Raw genomic sequence first — 18,798 nt, 5'->3', positions numbered from 1 at the left:
TGGAAGCATTTCTTCCCTTATTCTTTTATAGCAATCAGTCTGCTCTTATAATCCAATCAGAGTGATAGAGTGATTTCACCTGACTAGTTCTCGTTCACACTTTCCCAGGTGCTGCTGATATTATTATTTTGTGCCAGGACCAAAAAATACTGTGAAATTTGGGTTTTTGTGAAAGCTTTTTGCAATTATTTAAAATGCATCTGATCACTCTGCACAATAATCTAGAAACAATGTGAATCAACACCATAAAAACAGAAGCAGAAAAATTGTAACTCTTTATTTTGATGGCTTATCTGGCACTCGGCTTTTACTTCTTTACTGGGCATCGTCTACGTTGAATAATAAGACAGAAGTCGAAAAACCTCAGCAGCAGTGTTTGCAGTTGCCTGATAATTTGGCTACCAACTTTACGGAGACTGGATAATAAAGCGTGCAAGCGAAATTACCACAATGTCATGCAAGGGAAAACGTTATATTTCTAATGAGTAAATAAAATAAAAGATACATACGGCCGAACTTGTTTAGTTTTCATTCGACGTGTGATAAACTGCGCGTGCGCAACGCTTACAGTTACGTCATTAAGTTGCGACAAATTTTATAGTTATTCACCCATCATTAAAAAATTATCATGTTATCCGTGTACATATATTTCACACCTTTCAAATTTATAGAAATAAATACAGAAACATTTGCATTTTTTATTTTCCTAGTGAAACGGCGAATGGAATCTCAACCAACCTTGACTGTGTTTAGAGGCGGAACCAGAGCACAGCAGCCAATCACGAACGACAAACGTCTGAACGGACCAATCACTGAAAGGAATTATGCAGACTGTTAGTATGTCCCATGCGTTCCCCATGTGAGGTTTGGCGTCAACGCGCTGTTGAGGCAGAAAGTGTAAATTAATGAATTATTTGTAATTCTTCTTCTAAAAGCTTGGAATATTTTTCCATAAAAATGCAGAAAAATAAGGAATCAACGTTAACTGAAGCTCAGGATCACGAGGTTGGTTTCGCTCAGTTTGAGTGTTATTTTCTAAATATATAACTTTTGCAAATTAGACATCCAAAGATTTATTTTTTTTAAATACATACACATTTCTATACTATTGTATTATCAATCATTAACAATCCTTTAATATGTCTTTCAACAGAGTGAAGCTCAGAGTTCCTCTCAGAATTTAAAGGTAGGAGAGGAGAAGAAGAATGGCAAAGAGTCTAAGGGCCCTAAACGAAAAGCAAAGAGCAAAGAGTCAGATGATGGAGTCTTACGGCCACTCAAGCTTTCAAAACAGGAGCTGTACAAGGCCCCCACTGTGGAAGAGCTCAACCAGCTTAAAGAAACAGAAAATCTGTTCCACTGCAGTTTATTGAAAATGCAGGTCAGAAATTACCTAATATAACTGTCATGCATGATTTATGGTTATTATATGTTACCTATGCTACGTGTGTGTGTGTGTGTGTGTGTGTGTGTGTGTGTGTGTGTGTGTGTGTGTGTGTGCTCTGTGTCTGTGTCTGTGTGTGTTTTTTTAATGTCATGTCAATGGGTGATGTCCAGATGGAGGAGCTGCTGAGGGAAGTGGCCCTAAGCGAGCACAGGAAGAATCTAGTGGACTCTTTCGTGCAGCAGGTCACAGATCTCCTGCAGTCTGTGCCCGAATCTGAAGTTGTGGAGGTTAGACATTGCTGAAGCATTTGCATCAGCTTTCACAGGCTTGGACTGTACTGATTTGAAAATGCAAACATTTTCTTATTTGCTTTTTATGTCATGTCTCGTAGTTGGAAGATCTTTCATGGTTGTCAGGCATTGAAATTCCATTCCTCCTCGTTCCGAAAGTAGCAAAAGGCAAATTTCACATGGAGCCTCCTGCATCAGTCAACCTGGTGGGCAGTTATCCATTAGGCACTTGTATCAAACCTCGAGTTGCGGTCGATTTGGCTGTCACCATTCCAGCTGTAAGTAATTCTTCCTTCATCTGCACTACTGTGTTTTAATATATAACCTTCTATAAGCCAACCAAACCATGACGAATATGCAACATTGTAACTATTTGAGCCCCTGTTTCGGAACAAATCAAGCAAACTACAGGTCTTAAAATGGCTCAAATTGCTCTTTTTTAATTTTTATTATTATTATTTTTATGAGAGAGATAGTTGCAGTGAGTCATTAAGTGTGTCACCCCTGCACCATTTTTTTATTGTTTGGGGGGATTTTCTCCCCAATTTGGAATGCCCAATTCCCAGTGCGCTCTTAAGTCCTCATGTTGGCGTAGTGACTTGCCTCAATCCAAGGCAGTTACCTCCGCATGTGAGACCGTCAACCTGTGCATTTTATCACGTGGCTCATTGAGCGCATTACCACTGAGACATAGCGCATGTGGAGGCTTCACACCATCCACCGTGGCATCTACGCACAACTCACCACGCACCCCACCGAGAGCAAACCACATTATAGTGATCACGGCTATATGCGACGGCCATATGACTCTACCCTCCCTAGTAACCGGGCCAATCTGGTTGCTTAGAAGACCTGGCTGTCACTCAGCACACCCTGGGATTCAAACTCCCGAACTCAAGGGGTGGTAGCCAGCGTATTTACCACTGAGCTATCCAGGCCCCCATTCCTCCACCATTTATAATTGGAAATTGTGTCATACCTCTAACTGAAGAGAGCAAGATCTCAGCATAACAGTCTGCATGTGTGACACCCTTGGCAAAAACTAGTTGTTTTGAGTCTGCTAGTGTGGAGCCAGCTTAAAGCTCCTGTTTGTATGCGACAGATTGATGAATCATGCCGTAATGCTGTTTTACTGATAGATATTGACAACTAGAGATGTTATATGGGAAGAACCTTTGGTTAAGTATTAAAAGAAATGTTTGATTCTGATTCTAACTAAGCATCAGACAACATATTATTTCAACGTATAATCATGAGTATAGGTTAGCTCAAGGCTACATAAATATAAAATTTCTTCTAATGTGATCAGTCAAATGTATGTCTTTTTATATCAACCAATAAAAAAAAAACATTTAAATAATTAATTTTTTATATAATTGTCAATTTTTTTTTAAAGTCTATTTTACATCCAATGGATGCCATTAACCAGAGGTACCCTCGGAAGAGAGCACTATATCTGGCTGGCCTGGCGCAGCACCTCTCCTCCACAAAGTCTGTGGGATCACTGCGCTACACTTGTCTCCACGGCAACCGTCTTCGCCCACTCCTGCTAATCAAACCCCCAGGTATGTTGAGTCTATTGGTTGCTCTTGGCATTCATTAGCTCCTTTTGAAAAGTTTGAACATTTACTTGGTTGGCAAATGCTTTCTTACCATAGCAAGCACTTGCATGTACTGTCATTGTTTGCTCAAATCAGAATTTTCTTCTCATTTGATTTCCTCTACCTTGATATTTGCCATTTAGAAGACTCCTTTTTTTATCACTTCTTAGAGCAAGGGTTTTCAAACTGTGGCCTGGAAACCACAAGGGGGCGCTAGGGGTCTGCAGAAAATTTGAAGGAAAAAAGTTTTTACAAAATATATTTTTAGGGTAGTCAAATTCAACTTGTTAACTTTATAATTAATTAAGTGTGTTTAAAGTTTTTTTTTTACACAGTTTGACTGATTTTATTGATTTTATTCTTTCTAAAGACTGGTCGGAAATCATGTGATTAATATTGATGATTTTATTCTATAATAGAAACGATGTCAATTTACTACAAAGTAAATTATTTCCAGATAACATTTGAATGTAGTTTTTTTATGTCTTAATTTAAATAATTGCCTTTTAACCCTCTGGGGTTGACGGATGCGCCGGATGCGGCGGTCGTCATTACAGCGGAAACAAAATAAAATTCTCTGTCATTTTGGGGCATACAGATAAGTGTAAGACATCATTAGAGACTATAAAGGGTCTACTTTTATTTGTGTACACTCACAATAACAACAAAATCTTGTGCTTTTGTAAAATAAAGAAAATAAAAAGGGTGAGCTTTCAGCAGTCTCCGTGTTCGCGAGCATATTTCTGAAACACGTCAAAAAATGAACTGAAACTCCATGAATTCTTATCACACAAACATGACGCATATGTCTAAAGAAAGCGTAATTTCTACTTTTAAATAAAACAATTCAACTTTAAAACAAATATTCTCCTGCAATGTAATCTGTATGAAATAAAGCGATGTAGATTTTTCCTGGCTCAGCTAATTTATCTCTAATGTGATCACACCCACGGGCAGAGGGCGCTATTGATACAGTAATGTGCTGAGACGATCAATGCAAATGGTAAACGCCCCCGACTGTGCCTTAAAAACATCTAGTTCATTCACTTTTCTGCGCTTTTGAAAGACAGCACGATACACAAGTGAGAACTCCTGGATAGTATGGAAGAGTTACAATTTTCCTCAAAAGAAGAGCGGGACTCTGATGAACGTTTGTATTTTGAAGATAGACTTGATCCAGCTGAAGATACAATTTCGGACGAGTAAGTCATTTAGTTTTAATTGGATGACATGCTATTTTATATAAACATGTACATATTTTACTAGTGGGACTGTTTCCAGACTTGCCAGCCAGGATTCAGAGTATTGAAATATGACTCCTAATTAGCAACTTTTAGTTACATTTAAATGTTGTTTCGGCTAAAGCAGGTATTTCAATTGTATGCTTTATGATATAAAAATAATATGAATGTTTAGATTATATTTTATCTAGGGTTTAAAATGCCTCATTATCATCAACAATGCTTGTGCTTGCAAATATGTGTTCAGGTTAAATGAGTAAAATGCCCTTTAAATATGCCCATATTAGAAAATCACAATCTTATAATGATTTCTGAAGGATCATGTGACACTGAAGACTAATGATGCTGAAAATTCAGCTTTGATCACAAATTGCATTTTGCAATATATTCAAATAGAAAACTGTTCTTTTAAATTGTAAAAAGAGTTCAAAATATAACTGTTTTTACTTTATTTTGGATCAAATAAATGCAGTCTTGGTGAGCAGAAGAGACTTCTTGTAAATGGTAGTGTAGGTGTAAAATTAAGTAAAGTCTTTATGTAAGAAAATGTATAGTCAGATTACTTCTATTAACTTAAAACTTGATTTTGAATATCAAGTCTCATCACATTCATTCTCTCTCTGTCACATTCCTCATTGATAGGCCCAGGGGAGGGGTCTTTGTCTCCTCAGGTGTGAATCACATCAATATTCATATTAATTGATGCCTCCTCGCATATGAACTTTCTAACACTAAAAGTGTCTTACAAAAGTTAAATGACTTTTGACTAGCGCACGCTCGAAGCGAACCGCAGTGACACTGGCAAAAGCAGTAATGATTCTGAATGTGTCAGAAAAACCAGCAAGGAGACTGTCTGAACATTTTGTGAATTTATAGAGAGAAATGCACATTCGTGTTGTGCCGACAGACGATGATTTCGGGGATCGATGATGGACAGAGTGATCGCAAATAGCTGAAGCCTTTGGCTAGTTTTCCCATTAATGTATTCAATTATTAGTCTATTATTATTATCAATTTAATATAAAAAATAATTTGCCCTGTAGACACACAGGCACGTGCTTGAAGAAACACTTTATTATATTATTAAGAACAGATGACAGAAAATATTATTAAGAACTGATGACAGAAAAGCCATCTATATGCATGTATGACACGCTGATACGGAGCCATGTAGTGTCATGGAACATGCACATGTAAAAGGTTCTCACTCTTTCTTTGTTTCTGTCTTCTGAATTTTTTATATATATATTTATTATAGTTTTTATCACTTAATTATTTTAATTGCTATTTCGTTTTGTTTGGAGTGCAATTTGAATTTAGAAATGTATTTGATAAAAAAAAAAAAAAAATTATAATTGGGACAATTCCCGACCGGTAGAATGCACGGATGAAGTAGATTCTTTGTAAGGGAGATGTTGTCCTTCACAACTGTTTTAAAGCCATCTTTCAAAAAGTACAACACAATTTTAATTGCACTTAATTTTTTTTCTAATTTCATTTGAATTTTTATTTAAAATAAATACAAAATAAAAAGTTTGAAATCAAGGTGTCTTGCTTTATTGTGTAGGCTTAACCCTAACCTGCTTAATGAAAATGACCCCATAGTACCACCTAGCATCCAAACAGCATTTGGAGTTTGTTTTTTCTGCAACCAACTGACCAATCAAAACTTGGTCGACCAAGATTTTTCTCATCGTCTAACGATTGGTCGACTATTAGGGGGCAGCCCTACTTTAAACCTCCAAAAATTGGCCCATTTACTTTCATTGCAAGTTACCTCACTGTAACCTTGATTTATTTATTGATTTATTTTTTTGAGAAAAGGAGGGGATGAGTCGAAAGTATTTTTTGTGGTCATCAAATTTATTCCACAAATGCATTGATTGAGCTTAAGTTGTATTGAACCTTGAATATTCCTTTAATTTTGCTGACAAATGTTTTTATTTAAAATATTCTGTGTATGTGACCTTTTAGGTAAAGACAGCAGCAGCGTCACATTGCGGATTCATGTCGTTCCCCCTCCAGACTTCCTCAAACCCAGTCAATTTCGTCCTCAGAAAAACAGTGTCAGGACTGAGTGGTTCACTGGTGTTGCCAGTATAAAGCAAGGTAATATAGTGTTGTTGGTTAATCTGCTTCAATGAAATAAATCATCCCTTATACTATTATGTCAACATGTTTTTATTGTTTTAATTCAGCAGAGATCAGTGAGCCCCCTACTCCTCATTATAACAGCACAGTTCTTGGAGATCATCTGCCCCTCTCACATCTGCAGTACCTCTCGGCCATCAGTACACAGTGTCCTGCTTTTGGAGATGGTGTGGCTCTCCTCAAAGTGTGGTTGAGACAGAGAGAACTGGACCAGGTAAATCAGGCCTCATGAAAACTGTCTATGATAATTTTTTTGCCGTAAAATATAACAAACATTTCAAAGAAAATTAAGCCTTTTTTATTTTATTTATTTTGCATTATTTCATGACAATGAAGCACACTTAAAACCTTCCCAAAATCTCAGTAGCCTGCTATAATTGGGGAAAAATTCCATTCAGAACTCTGTAATGGGGGAAAAAATAAAAATTGAATTCTTTTTTTTTTGTGTGTGGAAAAAATTCTATTTTTATTAATGATAAAAAAAAATAACATTTTCATTAATGGGAATAAAAACTAATTCTTAATTATTGCAATAGGAATGAGTCTTTATATTTCATATTTATATTACTGTAATACTAATAATGTCTCATTTTTATTACTGTAATGAAAAAAGTATATTTTATGTGTCAAGCACATTAAAGTACCATTTTAAGTATATATCAATGGATGTAGTAGTTGGTGTGCTGAATTTACTATATCTGTTGATTTATACACTTTCTTTTATGACTAAAACAATTGTGTTATAGATAAAGACTCTTACAGTCTTGCTTGAAATCACTGAGAGAGCATGCCTATCAAATAATATTGTGGAGTGATGTCAACATAAACAAAAGCAGAAAGGCAGTCCCGGCCAGTGCAACAGCGTGGAATGAAAAAAAAATTAAATTAAATTTTTTAAAATTACTCACTAAGGAAATAATTGCAAATACATCACGACCCAACATGAATGGCTATGCGACCCAATTTGGACCCATAGTTCAGGAAATGCTGCATTACAGAAGTGATCATTATTATTATTTATATACATCACACTTAATTTTGTCTTTTACTAATCCTCTGTATAAAAGATATACAGAATCTTTTTTTTACAATATATTAACCAAAAATCCTTGGGCTTGGCACAAACACAGAAAAAATATATGCAAAAGAAACAACACAAGGCACAGAGGACAGGGGGGGAAAGGCATAGTATGTTCAAAAGAAATAAGTAAATGAGATCATTTAGATAATATTTTGGCTGGTAGTGTATATATCTAACAAAGAGGACATGTTTTAAAACAAAAATCAAATCAAACGGGCTAGTTGGTGTATTTCTGAGACAGAATTATTGTGTTGGAGCAGATCTTCTCTGATGAGGTGTTTTTAGAGAATGCTTTCATGTGCACTCAAAAAGAAAAGAAGAATCACAATGAACTTAGTTTCATAACCTCTGTTTCTTTCACCTCATCAGGGTGCTGGATGTTTCTGTGGTTTTCATGCCTCTATGTTAATGGCTTATCTTGTGTCCACACACAAAGTGGGCAAAACCATGAATGCCTACCAGCTGTTCAGGAATGCCCTGCACTTCTTGGGTAAGAGAAAGTCATAATATCACCACACTTTATGTCAGCACACAGAGGGTTGCTAACATGTTATTACAATAGTTAGAGAAAGATATTAATGGGTTGTATTGTTTTTCTCTTTTAGCTTCCACAGATCTGACTGAGAACGGTATTACCTTGGCTAAAAACCCAGACTCCAAAGCGGTGAGCGGAAGTGACACAATCTTGCTCTTACTGACTGATTTTAATTTTGTTTTGCTTTGGTTTTATTGTCATACATGTCTTTCACATTGTCCTGTTTAGCCCCCACTGCTTGAGTTCCATGCAGCTTTTTCTGTGGTTTTTGTGGACCCCTCTGGACACCTCAATCTATGTGCTGACATGACAGATTTTACCTACAAACAGGTGAGCACTGCTTTATTGTCTCTTTAGCTCAGTGATTATGTGATATCACTCACTCAAATCAGCATAATTTAATCCAAATCTTCAGATTCAACATGAGGCATCACTCTCGCTGAAGTTCTGGGATGATCCGACAGTAGATGGCTTCCAGGCTCTGCTTATGATGCCCAAACCCATGATCAGAGCATATGATAATGTGTTTCAGTAAGTAGCCATTTACAAAAATCTATTATTTGTGTGCTATTCACTGTTACATGGCCATTCACTCTCTATGTCTCTCGTCTGCAGACTGGATGAGCTAGTGAAATTGCAGGCCTCCTGTAAGAAACTTTCATTGCTCAATGAGCTCATGGACCAAAGTGGGAACTACGTCCTTACTGCGCTTCCTTTCATTCTGTCCCTTTTGCAACGAGGTCTTGGAGAAAGGATCCGTCTACTGGCACACTCGCTCCCTCGAGACCCTGAGGTAGATTCACTACCCATAACATTTCCTTTTGCTGCTCAAAACTTCTTAAATATGTTATTGGATAGGCATAGTCAGGCTGCTCGTTTATGCCAAAATCATAATTGTCGATTAATGTCATTGATATTGTAATTGCGATTAATTTAGATGAATAGTTTATATATAAAAAATATATATATTTGTTTGTGGTATCTGCATGCTATATAAGCTCCACATTCAAAACAAGCAGAGAACTGTGTCCTTGAATTACTTTATTGCTGTTTTATACACAAGAAAATCTACACAGTGCCTAAAGACTCCACACATTGGCCATCTTATGGCACTTTTCCACTTCACGTTACGGTTCGACTCAACTCTGCTTGCTTTACTTTTGTGAGCTTGCTTTTCCACTGCTGTTTAGTGCTGCCTCTACTGCCATGACATCATCTTAAATGCAACACAAAACAATAACATGACCGCTAGCTGTTAGCTATTAGCTCATTGTGCTGCATAAAGCAGTTGTTGCATGGTGATTTTACACAAGTGTAACAGTTAAATTGGCCTGGTTGTTTTAGAAGCAAGCTTTCCAGTAGCTGATTAAATAAATAAAGTGAAGCTTTCAAGCAGAATATAGAGTTAACGTACCATCCTCCATCGTGGACTCCTGTTGTGGAGTCCAGGGCACTCTCCCTCCCATTGCTCGCTAGTCTAGATAGCGTCTATTTGGTTACAACCACTTCCAATTTTCCTTGATGTTTCTGTAGTCACTTAAGTTTTTTTTAACTTTTTCCTACACTGTTGGTAGGTCCGGTGGTAGCCGTGTGCGGCCAACAGCTGATAAACTTCCTGAAAAAAATTTTCGTTCCATTCGTCGCTAATGAGAGGAACGTCTGCACATAATTTATTGACCACGGTGTGGTTTTGCGCACAGCCATTTCTTTTTACACAAGTAAAACGTGTGAGCAAATGATACTGTTATCGCTGTTTATAACTTTAAAATGAGTGGGTTGATGGCACGTGTCGGAAATCCAGTAACGCTGGTAATGACGATTCTCCCTGACCAATCAGTGATCTGCAAGATTTTGATGTTACATTTAGTATCGGCTCGTTTAGCTTGGAATCTCGATCGAGGTGGTACTAAAAAAGGTACCAGGTAGTAACCACAATGGAAAACCTCAAAAAAGTCGAGTTGTACCGTGCAGTGGAAAAGCCCCGTTAGTAGCATGAAAACACATTTTGAAAAAAGTATACACCAGAAGTGAGCAACGGACATATATGTGATAGTTTACACTGTTGAACTGCTGCAAAAAAATTATATTGATAGAAAATAGAAAACATTTTATGCAATAAGAGTAGACCTAAGTGGAATTCTGTAATTTTTCCGCTGTAATTTTAATCTTGATTATTTATTAAATGAATTGTGTAGCCCTAGGGCATAGCATTAGCAAAGCATTCTTAAACCGTTTATATACATTATTTTAATCTCTGCAATTGACTTCTGTAGTGGACAGTGGACAGTGCACCTCCTAAACATAAGGACCAGTCGCCATTGAGTATTGGTTTGCTGCTTAATCTCGAGCAGGCTCTTTCTGTTCTTGAGAGAGGACCACCAGCAGATAACCCCAAGGTAAACTGGCTCACACATGGACAGATACAGGAGGGTCCAAATGTCTGAGACCACTTTTGAAAATGCTTTTGTTTTGCATTCTTTTCTAATTTAACACAAACAACTTTGTTGCAATTGTATTGTCTGCATCACAATTGGAGTCTAGAATTGTAAATATAAATAGTGAATCTAATAAATAGTGCAGAATCTTAAAATAAGTCATAACGTTTCTTTGTTTGATTTTTTTTCACAATTCTATAACTTAGTTTTTTTTTCTAGGTTTAAAAGAAGAAGAAAAAAAGTGTAGTTTCAGACCTTTTGATTCTCAGTGTATGTGTACATCTGAGAATTCTTCATCATCTTTTCAGGCAGCAGAGTTCAGGCAGCTATGGGGCTCTCGCTCAGAGTTGCGACGTTTCCAGGATGGAGCTATCACAGAAGCAGTGCTGTGGTCCGGCAGCTCCACCTTTGAGAGGAGACTTGTCTTACTGGAAATCATCACATACCTGCTACAACTGTATGTACTCCACAATAGGCATGTGCACGAGTAATTGAGTAATCGTTCTGCACCAGCTAGTCTACTATTAAACCATACTAGAAAATCGCAAATTATTTTATTTTGCGCATTTACCTGTAGTGGGCTACACTGTTATCCCTCTGAATCTCTCTCCAAATCACACAATTACAGTTGAGACCACTGGTGGGGTGCTGTAGGTGTGTGTCTTGGAGGTGTTGAATGAGAGACGTTATGGTATCTTTGGCCAAGTGTGAATTCAAGTGTAGCAATGCTTGTAATATTTTGATTATTTTTAATTATGCTGTTTGTTTCTTTATATATATATATATATATATATATATATATATATATATATATATATATATATATATATATATATATATATATATATTGATAAAGTTTTTGAATATAATAAAATATAAATTTCACATACGTGTCATACTTTGAACTTTAATTAATTGATTACTCAATTTCTTTTGGGAGGGGTGGGGGAGTTCTCGGCTACAAAATTAATAAAAAAAAAAGTCATCCCTGCTCCACACATTTATTACTGAACATTTGTTCATGAATTCAATTACGTTTTTTTTTCTTTGTTGAATTCAGTCCATGCCTGTAATTTTCTCCCTATCCAGTCATGCAGACATTCCTGAATCATGTGTGAGGTTTGTTGGTGGACAGCTGGATACGGTCATCAAAGTTGGCAAAGAGGTATGTTATGTAACATAATAGACATTTTGTCATTATTTACTCCTTCTGTTGTTCCAAGCACGTACAACTTAATTTCTTCAGCAGAAGAAAGGTTCCCACATGTCCTGGAAAACCTGGAATTTTGCTATGCAGATTTCCAGTCATGGAAAAATTTTAAAACTAAGCTAAATGACCTGGAAAATTATTATTTGTCCAGGAAAATATAGTTTAGTAGAATATAACTATTTGACTGTGTGGCTAACAAGGTTTTTGTTACATGCACAAAAACATGTTAACAATTGGGACTTGGAATAGGAGTTAAATGTAAAAAGTCCTATCGTTTTGTCACTGCCGGCGGCTGCGCATTGTGAAACAGTGTCAACGGTTAACCATCATTAACGAATCCCTGTCACTTATTTTTCTTCTCATCTTCCGTCATCTCTACTTTGCTCTAACAAAATAGTTTAAGTATTGATCTAGTACAATATAAAAATAATTTGTTCCAACATTGCTGTTTTGTTAACCACAAAAACATTTGAGTTATAAAATTTAGACAACAATGATGGTCGGACCAAAGATTTATTTTCGAAAAACATTTAACACCCTGAGTTGGTAGCATGGTGGATTCGGCCTTCACATCTCAGAATGTGAATTCATTTTCAATAATTCAATGATCAGAGTCTGCTTATACCGCAGTTACCACATGTAGTATGCCAAAAACCTGCATGGAATCTAGTAATAAAAATGGGTGGGTGTTGTAGAAGATTGAGAGCAGAGCACTCTGAAGCGCACCGCATATACACCATGTATTTATTTAAAGGAGACCTTTTATGCCCCTTTTTACAAGATGTAATATAAGTCTCAGGTGTCCCCGGAATGTGTCTGTGAAGTTTCAGCTCAAAATACCCCATAGATCAATTATACTATGTTATAAATCAAATCAGAACCAATATGACTGACAGCGTAAATACCGGAGTTCAGCCATATATGTATGAATAAATATATATATGTGTATATATATATATATATATATATATATATAGATAGATAGATAGATAGATAGATAGATAGATAGATAGATAGATATATATATATATATATATATATATATATATATATATATATATATATCTCTATCTCTGGTCTCCGTGAATACAATCAGAGACAATGGTAACTTTAGCTGCATTAGCCATGGACTCGGATAACAAGCACATTCAGAAAGGTGATTTGCAAACATTCACAAAATATAAAGTGTGATACTTAAATCTTCAGGAAATAAAGCTGGAACACGAACAGTTGGTACTGATCCATGCTTGAAAATAAACATTTTTGAAAATCCTACTTTATATTGACCCTCATTCACAAAGCAGTCCTGTGTAAAATTATTTGCACAAACATACACACATTTTGGTATGTTTTGGGGCACATTTCCTTCAAAAACAAAACTTGTCCACTGCGTCTTCAGTGGCTCTGATGCCGGGAGTACATGAAGACTCTTATGTTCACTTTTACAGACAACAACAGAACACTTAAGTTAGACATGATTCTTCTCACTGTATCTGCTCTAGCATGAAAAAAATGGCGGACTGTGTAGATCACTCAGGGGAGCATCTATGATAATATGGTGGAGTCCGTCACCAGTCGTGGGTGAGGCCTACTCTTAACGTGACGTCACATTAGAGCTGAAACGAAAAGCATTCATTTTGACGCTGTTTTTGATTAATAGAAATAAAAGAAAGAGGAGTGGGTGGACATTTAACGTTGTAGGGTGGTTGTGTACACACACTGCCGACTTACATTTATGTACAAACAACATGTAAATGTGACTTTTGCATAATAGGTCCCCTTTAATTAAATCGCAGCTTTACGGGTGTTAATAATCATACTAGGCCATGTATCGATCTGCTTATCTACTGTCCAAAACACACAAAGCTCCAAAATAAACGCTAGAATTAATTGAACGCATGTATTTTGTTTAAATATTACACTTGTTGGGCACATAAAATGTCCTGGAAAATTATGCCTTGAAAAGAGTGTGAACCCTGTGTTAGGGAATGACAGTCATTCACCAATCAATTTAATTTTATGGAAAAAAGATGCTGTCATTCTGCATAACATCTCCTTTTGTGTTGCACAGAAGGAAAGTCACACATGATGGTGAGTAAATTATGACAGAAGCTTCATTTTTGGTCAATTAAAAAGTAAAACTATTGTGTGATTGTGTCCTCCAGATCTCTAGTACAGGAGAGGAGGAGAGTCTGAAGGTGGTTCAGGCCTATGATGATCTGAGCAGGAAGCTCTGGCAGTTGGAGGGTCTGCCACTGTCGATTACGTCAGTCCAGGGAGCCCACCAAGCCTTAAGATACACACAGGTTAGCCAACTCATCACCGTTTTAAAACGTTTAGTTTTTAATTGTGTACTGAGTACCTAATTTGTGGCGATTATATCTCTTTTCTGTTTTTCTCACTTATGTCCTTCGCAGGTTTTCCCCCCAGTTCCAGTGAAGCTGGCCTATTCATTTTTTGACAGAGAGAAGAACCGCCTCGGATTAGTGCCAAAGGACGACAAACCCTGCCCTATTTACATCACTCCCATTAAAAGTACCGCATTTTAACATTTTGTTTTCAAGTCATTTAAAGCTTCTATTTACTCCACAAGGCTCAATAGATCTGAATTATTAGTTTGAATATGGTTTTTCCTTTTTTAATCATACCTTTTGTCTTTAGTCATTGTTCATATGGAGGGCAGTGGAAAATGGCCCAATGACCGCCTGGCGATACGGCACATTAAAGCAGCTTTTCACATCTGTTTGGGCGAGTTGCTTAACAAGCACCACAAATACAGATGTCATGCCAAATCCTCCTACCTGGATGTTTGGAAGGTAATTTGTGTATTTGACTATATACGTTGTAAAGGAATAGTTCAGCCAAAAATAAAAATTATTTCATCATATACTCGCCCTTATAACAGCCCAGATGTGTATGACTTTCTTCTGAGAACACAATCAGATATTTTTAGATTTCAGATCTGTAGGTCCATTCAATGCAATTGAATGGGTCAAATATTTTGAAGCTTGGAAAAGCGCATAAAGGCAGCATAAAAGTAATCCATATGACTCCAGTTCTTTAATCCATGTCTTCAGAAGTGATACTATTGGTTTTGTGTGAGAACACAAAAATGGAACTCAATTTCCACTATAAAACTTCAGTCTCCTTTGTGATCATGCTTCAAGCTCGATTGCACTTCCTAGTGCCATCCAGCACCCTGCACAAGCACTGGGCAGTGTAATCAAGCTTGAAATCATGATTGTGCCTAGAGACTGCAATTGCAAGATGTACAGTGAAAAATTAGTTCAATTTTTATATTTTCTCACCCAAAATTGATTGGACTGCTAAAGATTTAAGCACTGGAGTTTTATAAATTACTTTTAAACTGGCCTATGTGCTTTTTGGAGCTTCAAAGTTTAAGTGGCCATTCACTTGCATTGTGAGGACCTACAGAACTGATATATTCTTCTAAAAACCTTTTAAAGTAAGTCATACACAGCTTTGATGCATTAGGATGTGAGTATATGATGAGAGAATTTTCATTTTTGGCTCAACCATACCTTTATTGCCTGTGGTGTTTTTGCCATTTTTCTGGAATAACCCATTTAAAGGTACACTACAGATAATTTCTTACTTCATTTTTCAGTAGAAAATTCACTATTGCTCAGACAACATAAGTTTCATATACATCTTATAGGACTATCTTCTTACTATCAGTGATTCTTGGTGTTGCTTGTCAGATAATCTAATATGGTACTGTGGCAGGGCCGGGTCGTGATCCTACACACCTGGTCCCGTATTAGGCTAATTATGCCTCCGTGAGGGTTAAAGGTCGACTGCAGAGGATCGTGCGGGTTAAATTTCAACTGCAGAGGATCGTGCGGGAGAGAGAGATCGTTGATGGACATGTCCGTTAACGATCTCTCTCTCCCGCATGATCCTCTGCAGTCGACCTTTAACCCTCACCCCTCACGGAGGCATAATTAGCCTAATATGGGACCGGTTGTGTAGGATCTCGACCCGGCCCCGCCCTCCCCTGCCACAGGTACTCGCAGGCAAACATTGGTATACCTTAAACCAACAGATTCATGCATGCTGAGAAGCACTGCCGAAGCACAACTGATGTAAAAAAACAATGTTCGTCCCAAGTAATTAGCAATTTTAGGTTTCAACCACAGATGTCAATAGAGAGCCCAGAAATTCATAGTGTACCAAAGAGATTTATAATTCTGTTCCCTAAGAGTTTTGAGCATACACCTTTGATTATTTTAGGATGGATTAGCCTTCCGGATCCAGGTGGCATATCACAGAGAACCACAGATCCTGAGGGAGAGTCTGACCCCTGAAGGAATGCTTATCTATAGGGACAACCCTGAGGCTCAGGCCCTGGAGCTGGAGACCCAGCACAAACCTTTCCTAACCAGCACCCTGCATGGGTATAACACACACACACAAATATATATTTATAAACGTGCATAATGTTTACACCGTTCACTGTTTTAACTTAGTTTATAATTGGAAAACAAACTTTTATTTTCTATTTGTAATTCCAATTTAGTTTAGTTTATTTTTCATTAGTTTTTGACTGTTTTGGTTAAGTTTTTGTTTTTTCAGTGTAGTTAGTTTTCTAAGTTCTAGTGTTTTTTTATGGCTGTTAAAGCATCTACGGATATAATTTAAATATGTTTAACATCATTAAATTGATCAGGCCAGTCTTGTGTGAGGCTACTGCTATCTAGAATATTTTGATGTTTAATGAAGGTGGATTCTAAATGTTTCAAATTTTATAATGTACTTTGTATCAAAAACGAAAATGTAAATTCATTTGAAGTCTTTTTTTATTTATATTTTAGTTTATTTTAGAGTCATAAAATTATTGTAGTTTATTTCAGTTTTTAGCAATTATGTAAAAAAATAAATATGTGTGTGTGTGTGTGTGTATATATATATATATATATATATATATATATATATATATATACACACACAAACACACATTGTAGGATAAATCAAAGTGAACCTGTTCTCAGGTTTGAAATGTATTGTGTTTCAGGCTACAACAGCAGTATGCGTGTTTTGGTGCTGTGTGTCGTCTGGCTAAACGCTGGCTGGCATCTCAATTCCTGTTGGAGGATATCAGAGATGAAGCAGCTGACCTAATGGTGGCTTCACTTTTCCTACATCCTGCTCCCTTCTCTCCACCATGGTAACATTCTCTATCTTAACTTATTTCTGAATTGTTACTAAGCCTCCAGTGCCAGCTTGACGATGATGCCTCTCTTGTTCCAGCTCTCCTCAGGTGGGGTTCCTTCGCTTCCTCCATTTGTTGTCCACTTTTGACTGGAAAAACAGTCCACTGATCGTCAACCTTAATGGGAAACTCACAGGTGGGCTTTATCTTTGGTGTTTTGCCATCATAAAAGAATTCAAATCCTGTGAATAGTTATTTACTGTGTGTTATTACACTATGCGCACTTTCAGCCTCTGAATACACAGAGATAAAGAATGACTTTGTAGCCTCTAGAGAATCCCTTTCTACCATGTTCATTGTCACTCCGAATGACAAAGTCTCTGTGTGGACTAAAGAGGCCCCTTCAGTGCAGGTTTGTAGATGCTTCATTGTTCTCCATTACCAAATCTGACATGATTAGTATGATAGATTTGTTTATGGATTTATTATACATATTGACAGTATGTAAGCATAACTAGTTTTGTCTCTGCCACATAGATCCTCCAGCGTGCTGTCATGTTGGCAGCAGAAAGTCTGCGTGTTTTAGAGGCTCAGCTTGTTGACGCCAGCCAAAAACAAGACATCTGGGTCAGTTCCTTTTTATATTTAGACCTGTTATCGGGCATTAAATGACTACAAATTTAACCTCTCTGTTTGCTGTCTTGTGTTTTAGGTGGTATTTCGACCTCCTCTTGAGGTTTACGATGTTCTGATCCACCTCATTCCAAAGCAGGTGCCTCTGTTAGCTAAAGCAGTGGACCCTCCTCATGCCATCTTTTATCAAGGCACCTTAAGTGGTGACATATCCACCTCAGGGGGAGCTTTGCCAGTCATAGACTATGATCCAGTCAGACTGTATCTGTCTGAACTCCGGGTTTGTTCTTTGTACCACTTGAATGAAATCTTTCCCATGATACCCCATTTGTATTAACATTCAGGATTAACATGATTAGTATTAGCATTTCTTCACAAATTAGACCATTGATGACAGTTCTCTTATGATTTTTAGGATGCTTTTGGAGATCTGGCTCTGTTTTTCTGTGACCCATTTGGTGGAACAGTGATTGCAGTGCTGTGGAAGCCAAAGGCCTTTGAGCCTCAACCCTTCAAGGTTCTTCAAAAAAATACATTGCTTTTAAGGCGTCAGAATTAAATTCCAATTAGCATTCAAGACACCTCCTTACTCATGAATTTTACTCTGTTTTCAGACATCTTTAATGAATGCTCGCAGTGTGGAAGTGAATGAAGAAGTGGCCTCCACTCTACCAAATGTAGAGGCCATCTTGCAGGACTTCCGCATCATCGGGGAGGGTCTTGTGAAAAAAGTGGAACTAAGGACACAAAATTAGTTGTCTAGGATCTGGCAATAGTTTCTGTGGAAATAATACTTCATCTGGATATTCTGTATGCTGTTTATTTGTAAAATGTTTTGACCTCATATTGTTTCAATAAATGTCTCAACATCTGCCTTCAAAAATGTTGTTGTTCTACTGTATTATATTTAATAACACATACTTGTTTATGATCAATTATCGAGTTTTACCATTACCAACTTTCTATGTTATTTAAAGCAAACTAATGCGCATTGACAGCAATGACTTACTCATGGACACATTTCACATTTATGGGTTTGTAAGTTAAAGGGATAGTTCACC

The 18,798-nt window shown here is 37.0% G+C and overlaps 1 protein-coding gene across 2 annotated transcripts; it reads left to right on the top strand.

Moving 5' to 3' along the window:
- Positions 1–844: 844 nt before the first annotated feature.
- On the top strand, positions 845–18,610 carry nol6 (nucleolar protein 6 (RNA-associated)). 2 transcript variants are annotated; one of them, XM_052104810.1, is made up of 26 exons: positions 845–1,005; positions 1,154–1,381; positions 1,558–1,674; positions 1,779–1,955; positions 3,074–3,242; positions 6,494–6,628; positions 6,721–6,884; positions 8,121–8,241; positions 8,357–8,415; positions 8,515–8,616; positions 8,702–8,817; positions 8,902–9,079; positions 10,560–10,682; positions 11,030–11,178; positions 11,811–11,886; positions 14,097–14,237; positions 14,349–14,466; positions 14,593–14,747; positions 16,186–16,349; positions 16,967–17,119; positions 17,203–17,300; positions 17,395–17,516; positions 17,642–17,731; positions 17,817–18,017; positions 18,153–18,254; positions 18,352–18,610. In XM_052104810.1, the coding sequence occupies exons 1-26, from the start codon at positions 958–960 to the stop codon at positions 18,490–18,492; spliced, it is 3,447 nt and encodes a 1,148-aa protein (XP_051960770.1). In that variant the 5' UTR covers positions 845–957; the 3' UTR covers positions 18,493–18,610. The 2 variants fall into 2 exon arrangements, with proteins under 2 accessions (XP_051960770.1, XP_051960761.1); XM_052104801.1 differs by having other exon boundaries at positions 6,718–6,884.
- The last annotated feature ends 188 nt before the right edge of the window (positions 18,611–18,798 follow it).

The sequence above is a fragment of the Xyrauchen texanus genome, chromosome 3 (assembly GCF_025860055.1).
Source record: "Xyrauchen texanus isolate HMW12.3.18 chromosome 3, RBS_HiC_50CHRs, whole genome shotgun sequence".
NCBI classification, from domain to species: domain Eukaryota; kingdom Metazoa; phylum Chordata; class Actinopteri; order Cypriniformes; family Catostomidae; genus Xyrauchen; species Xyrauchen texanus.
The sequence above is the reverse complement of the archived record's forward strand: the minus strand, read 5'-3'. Positions and strand labels throughout refer to the sequence as shown.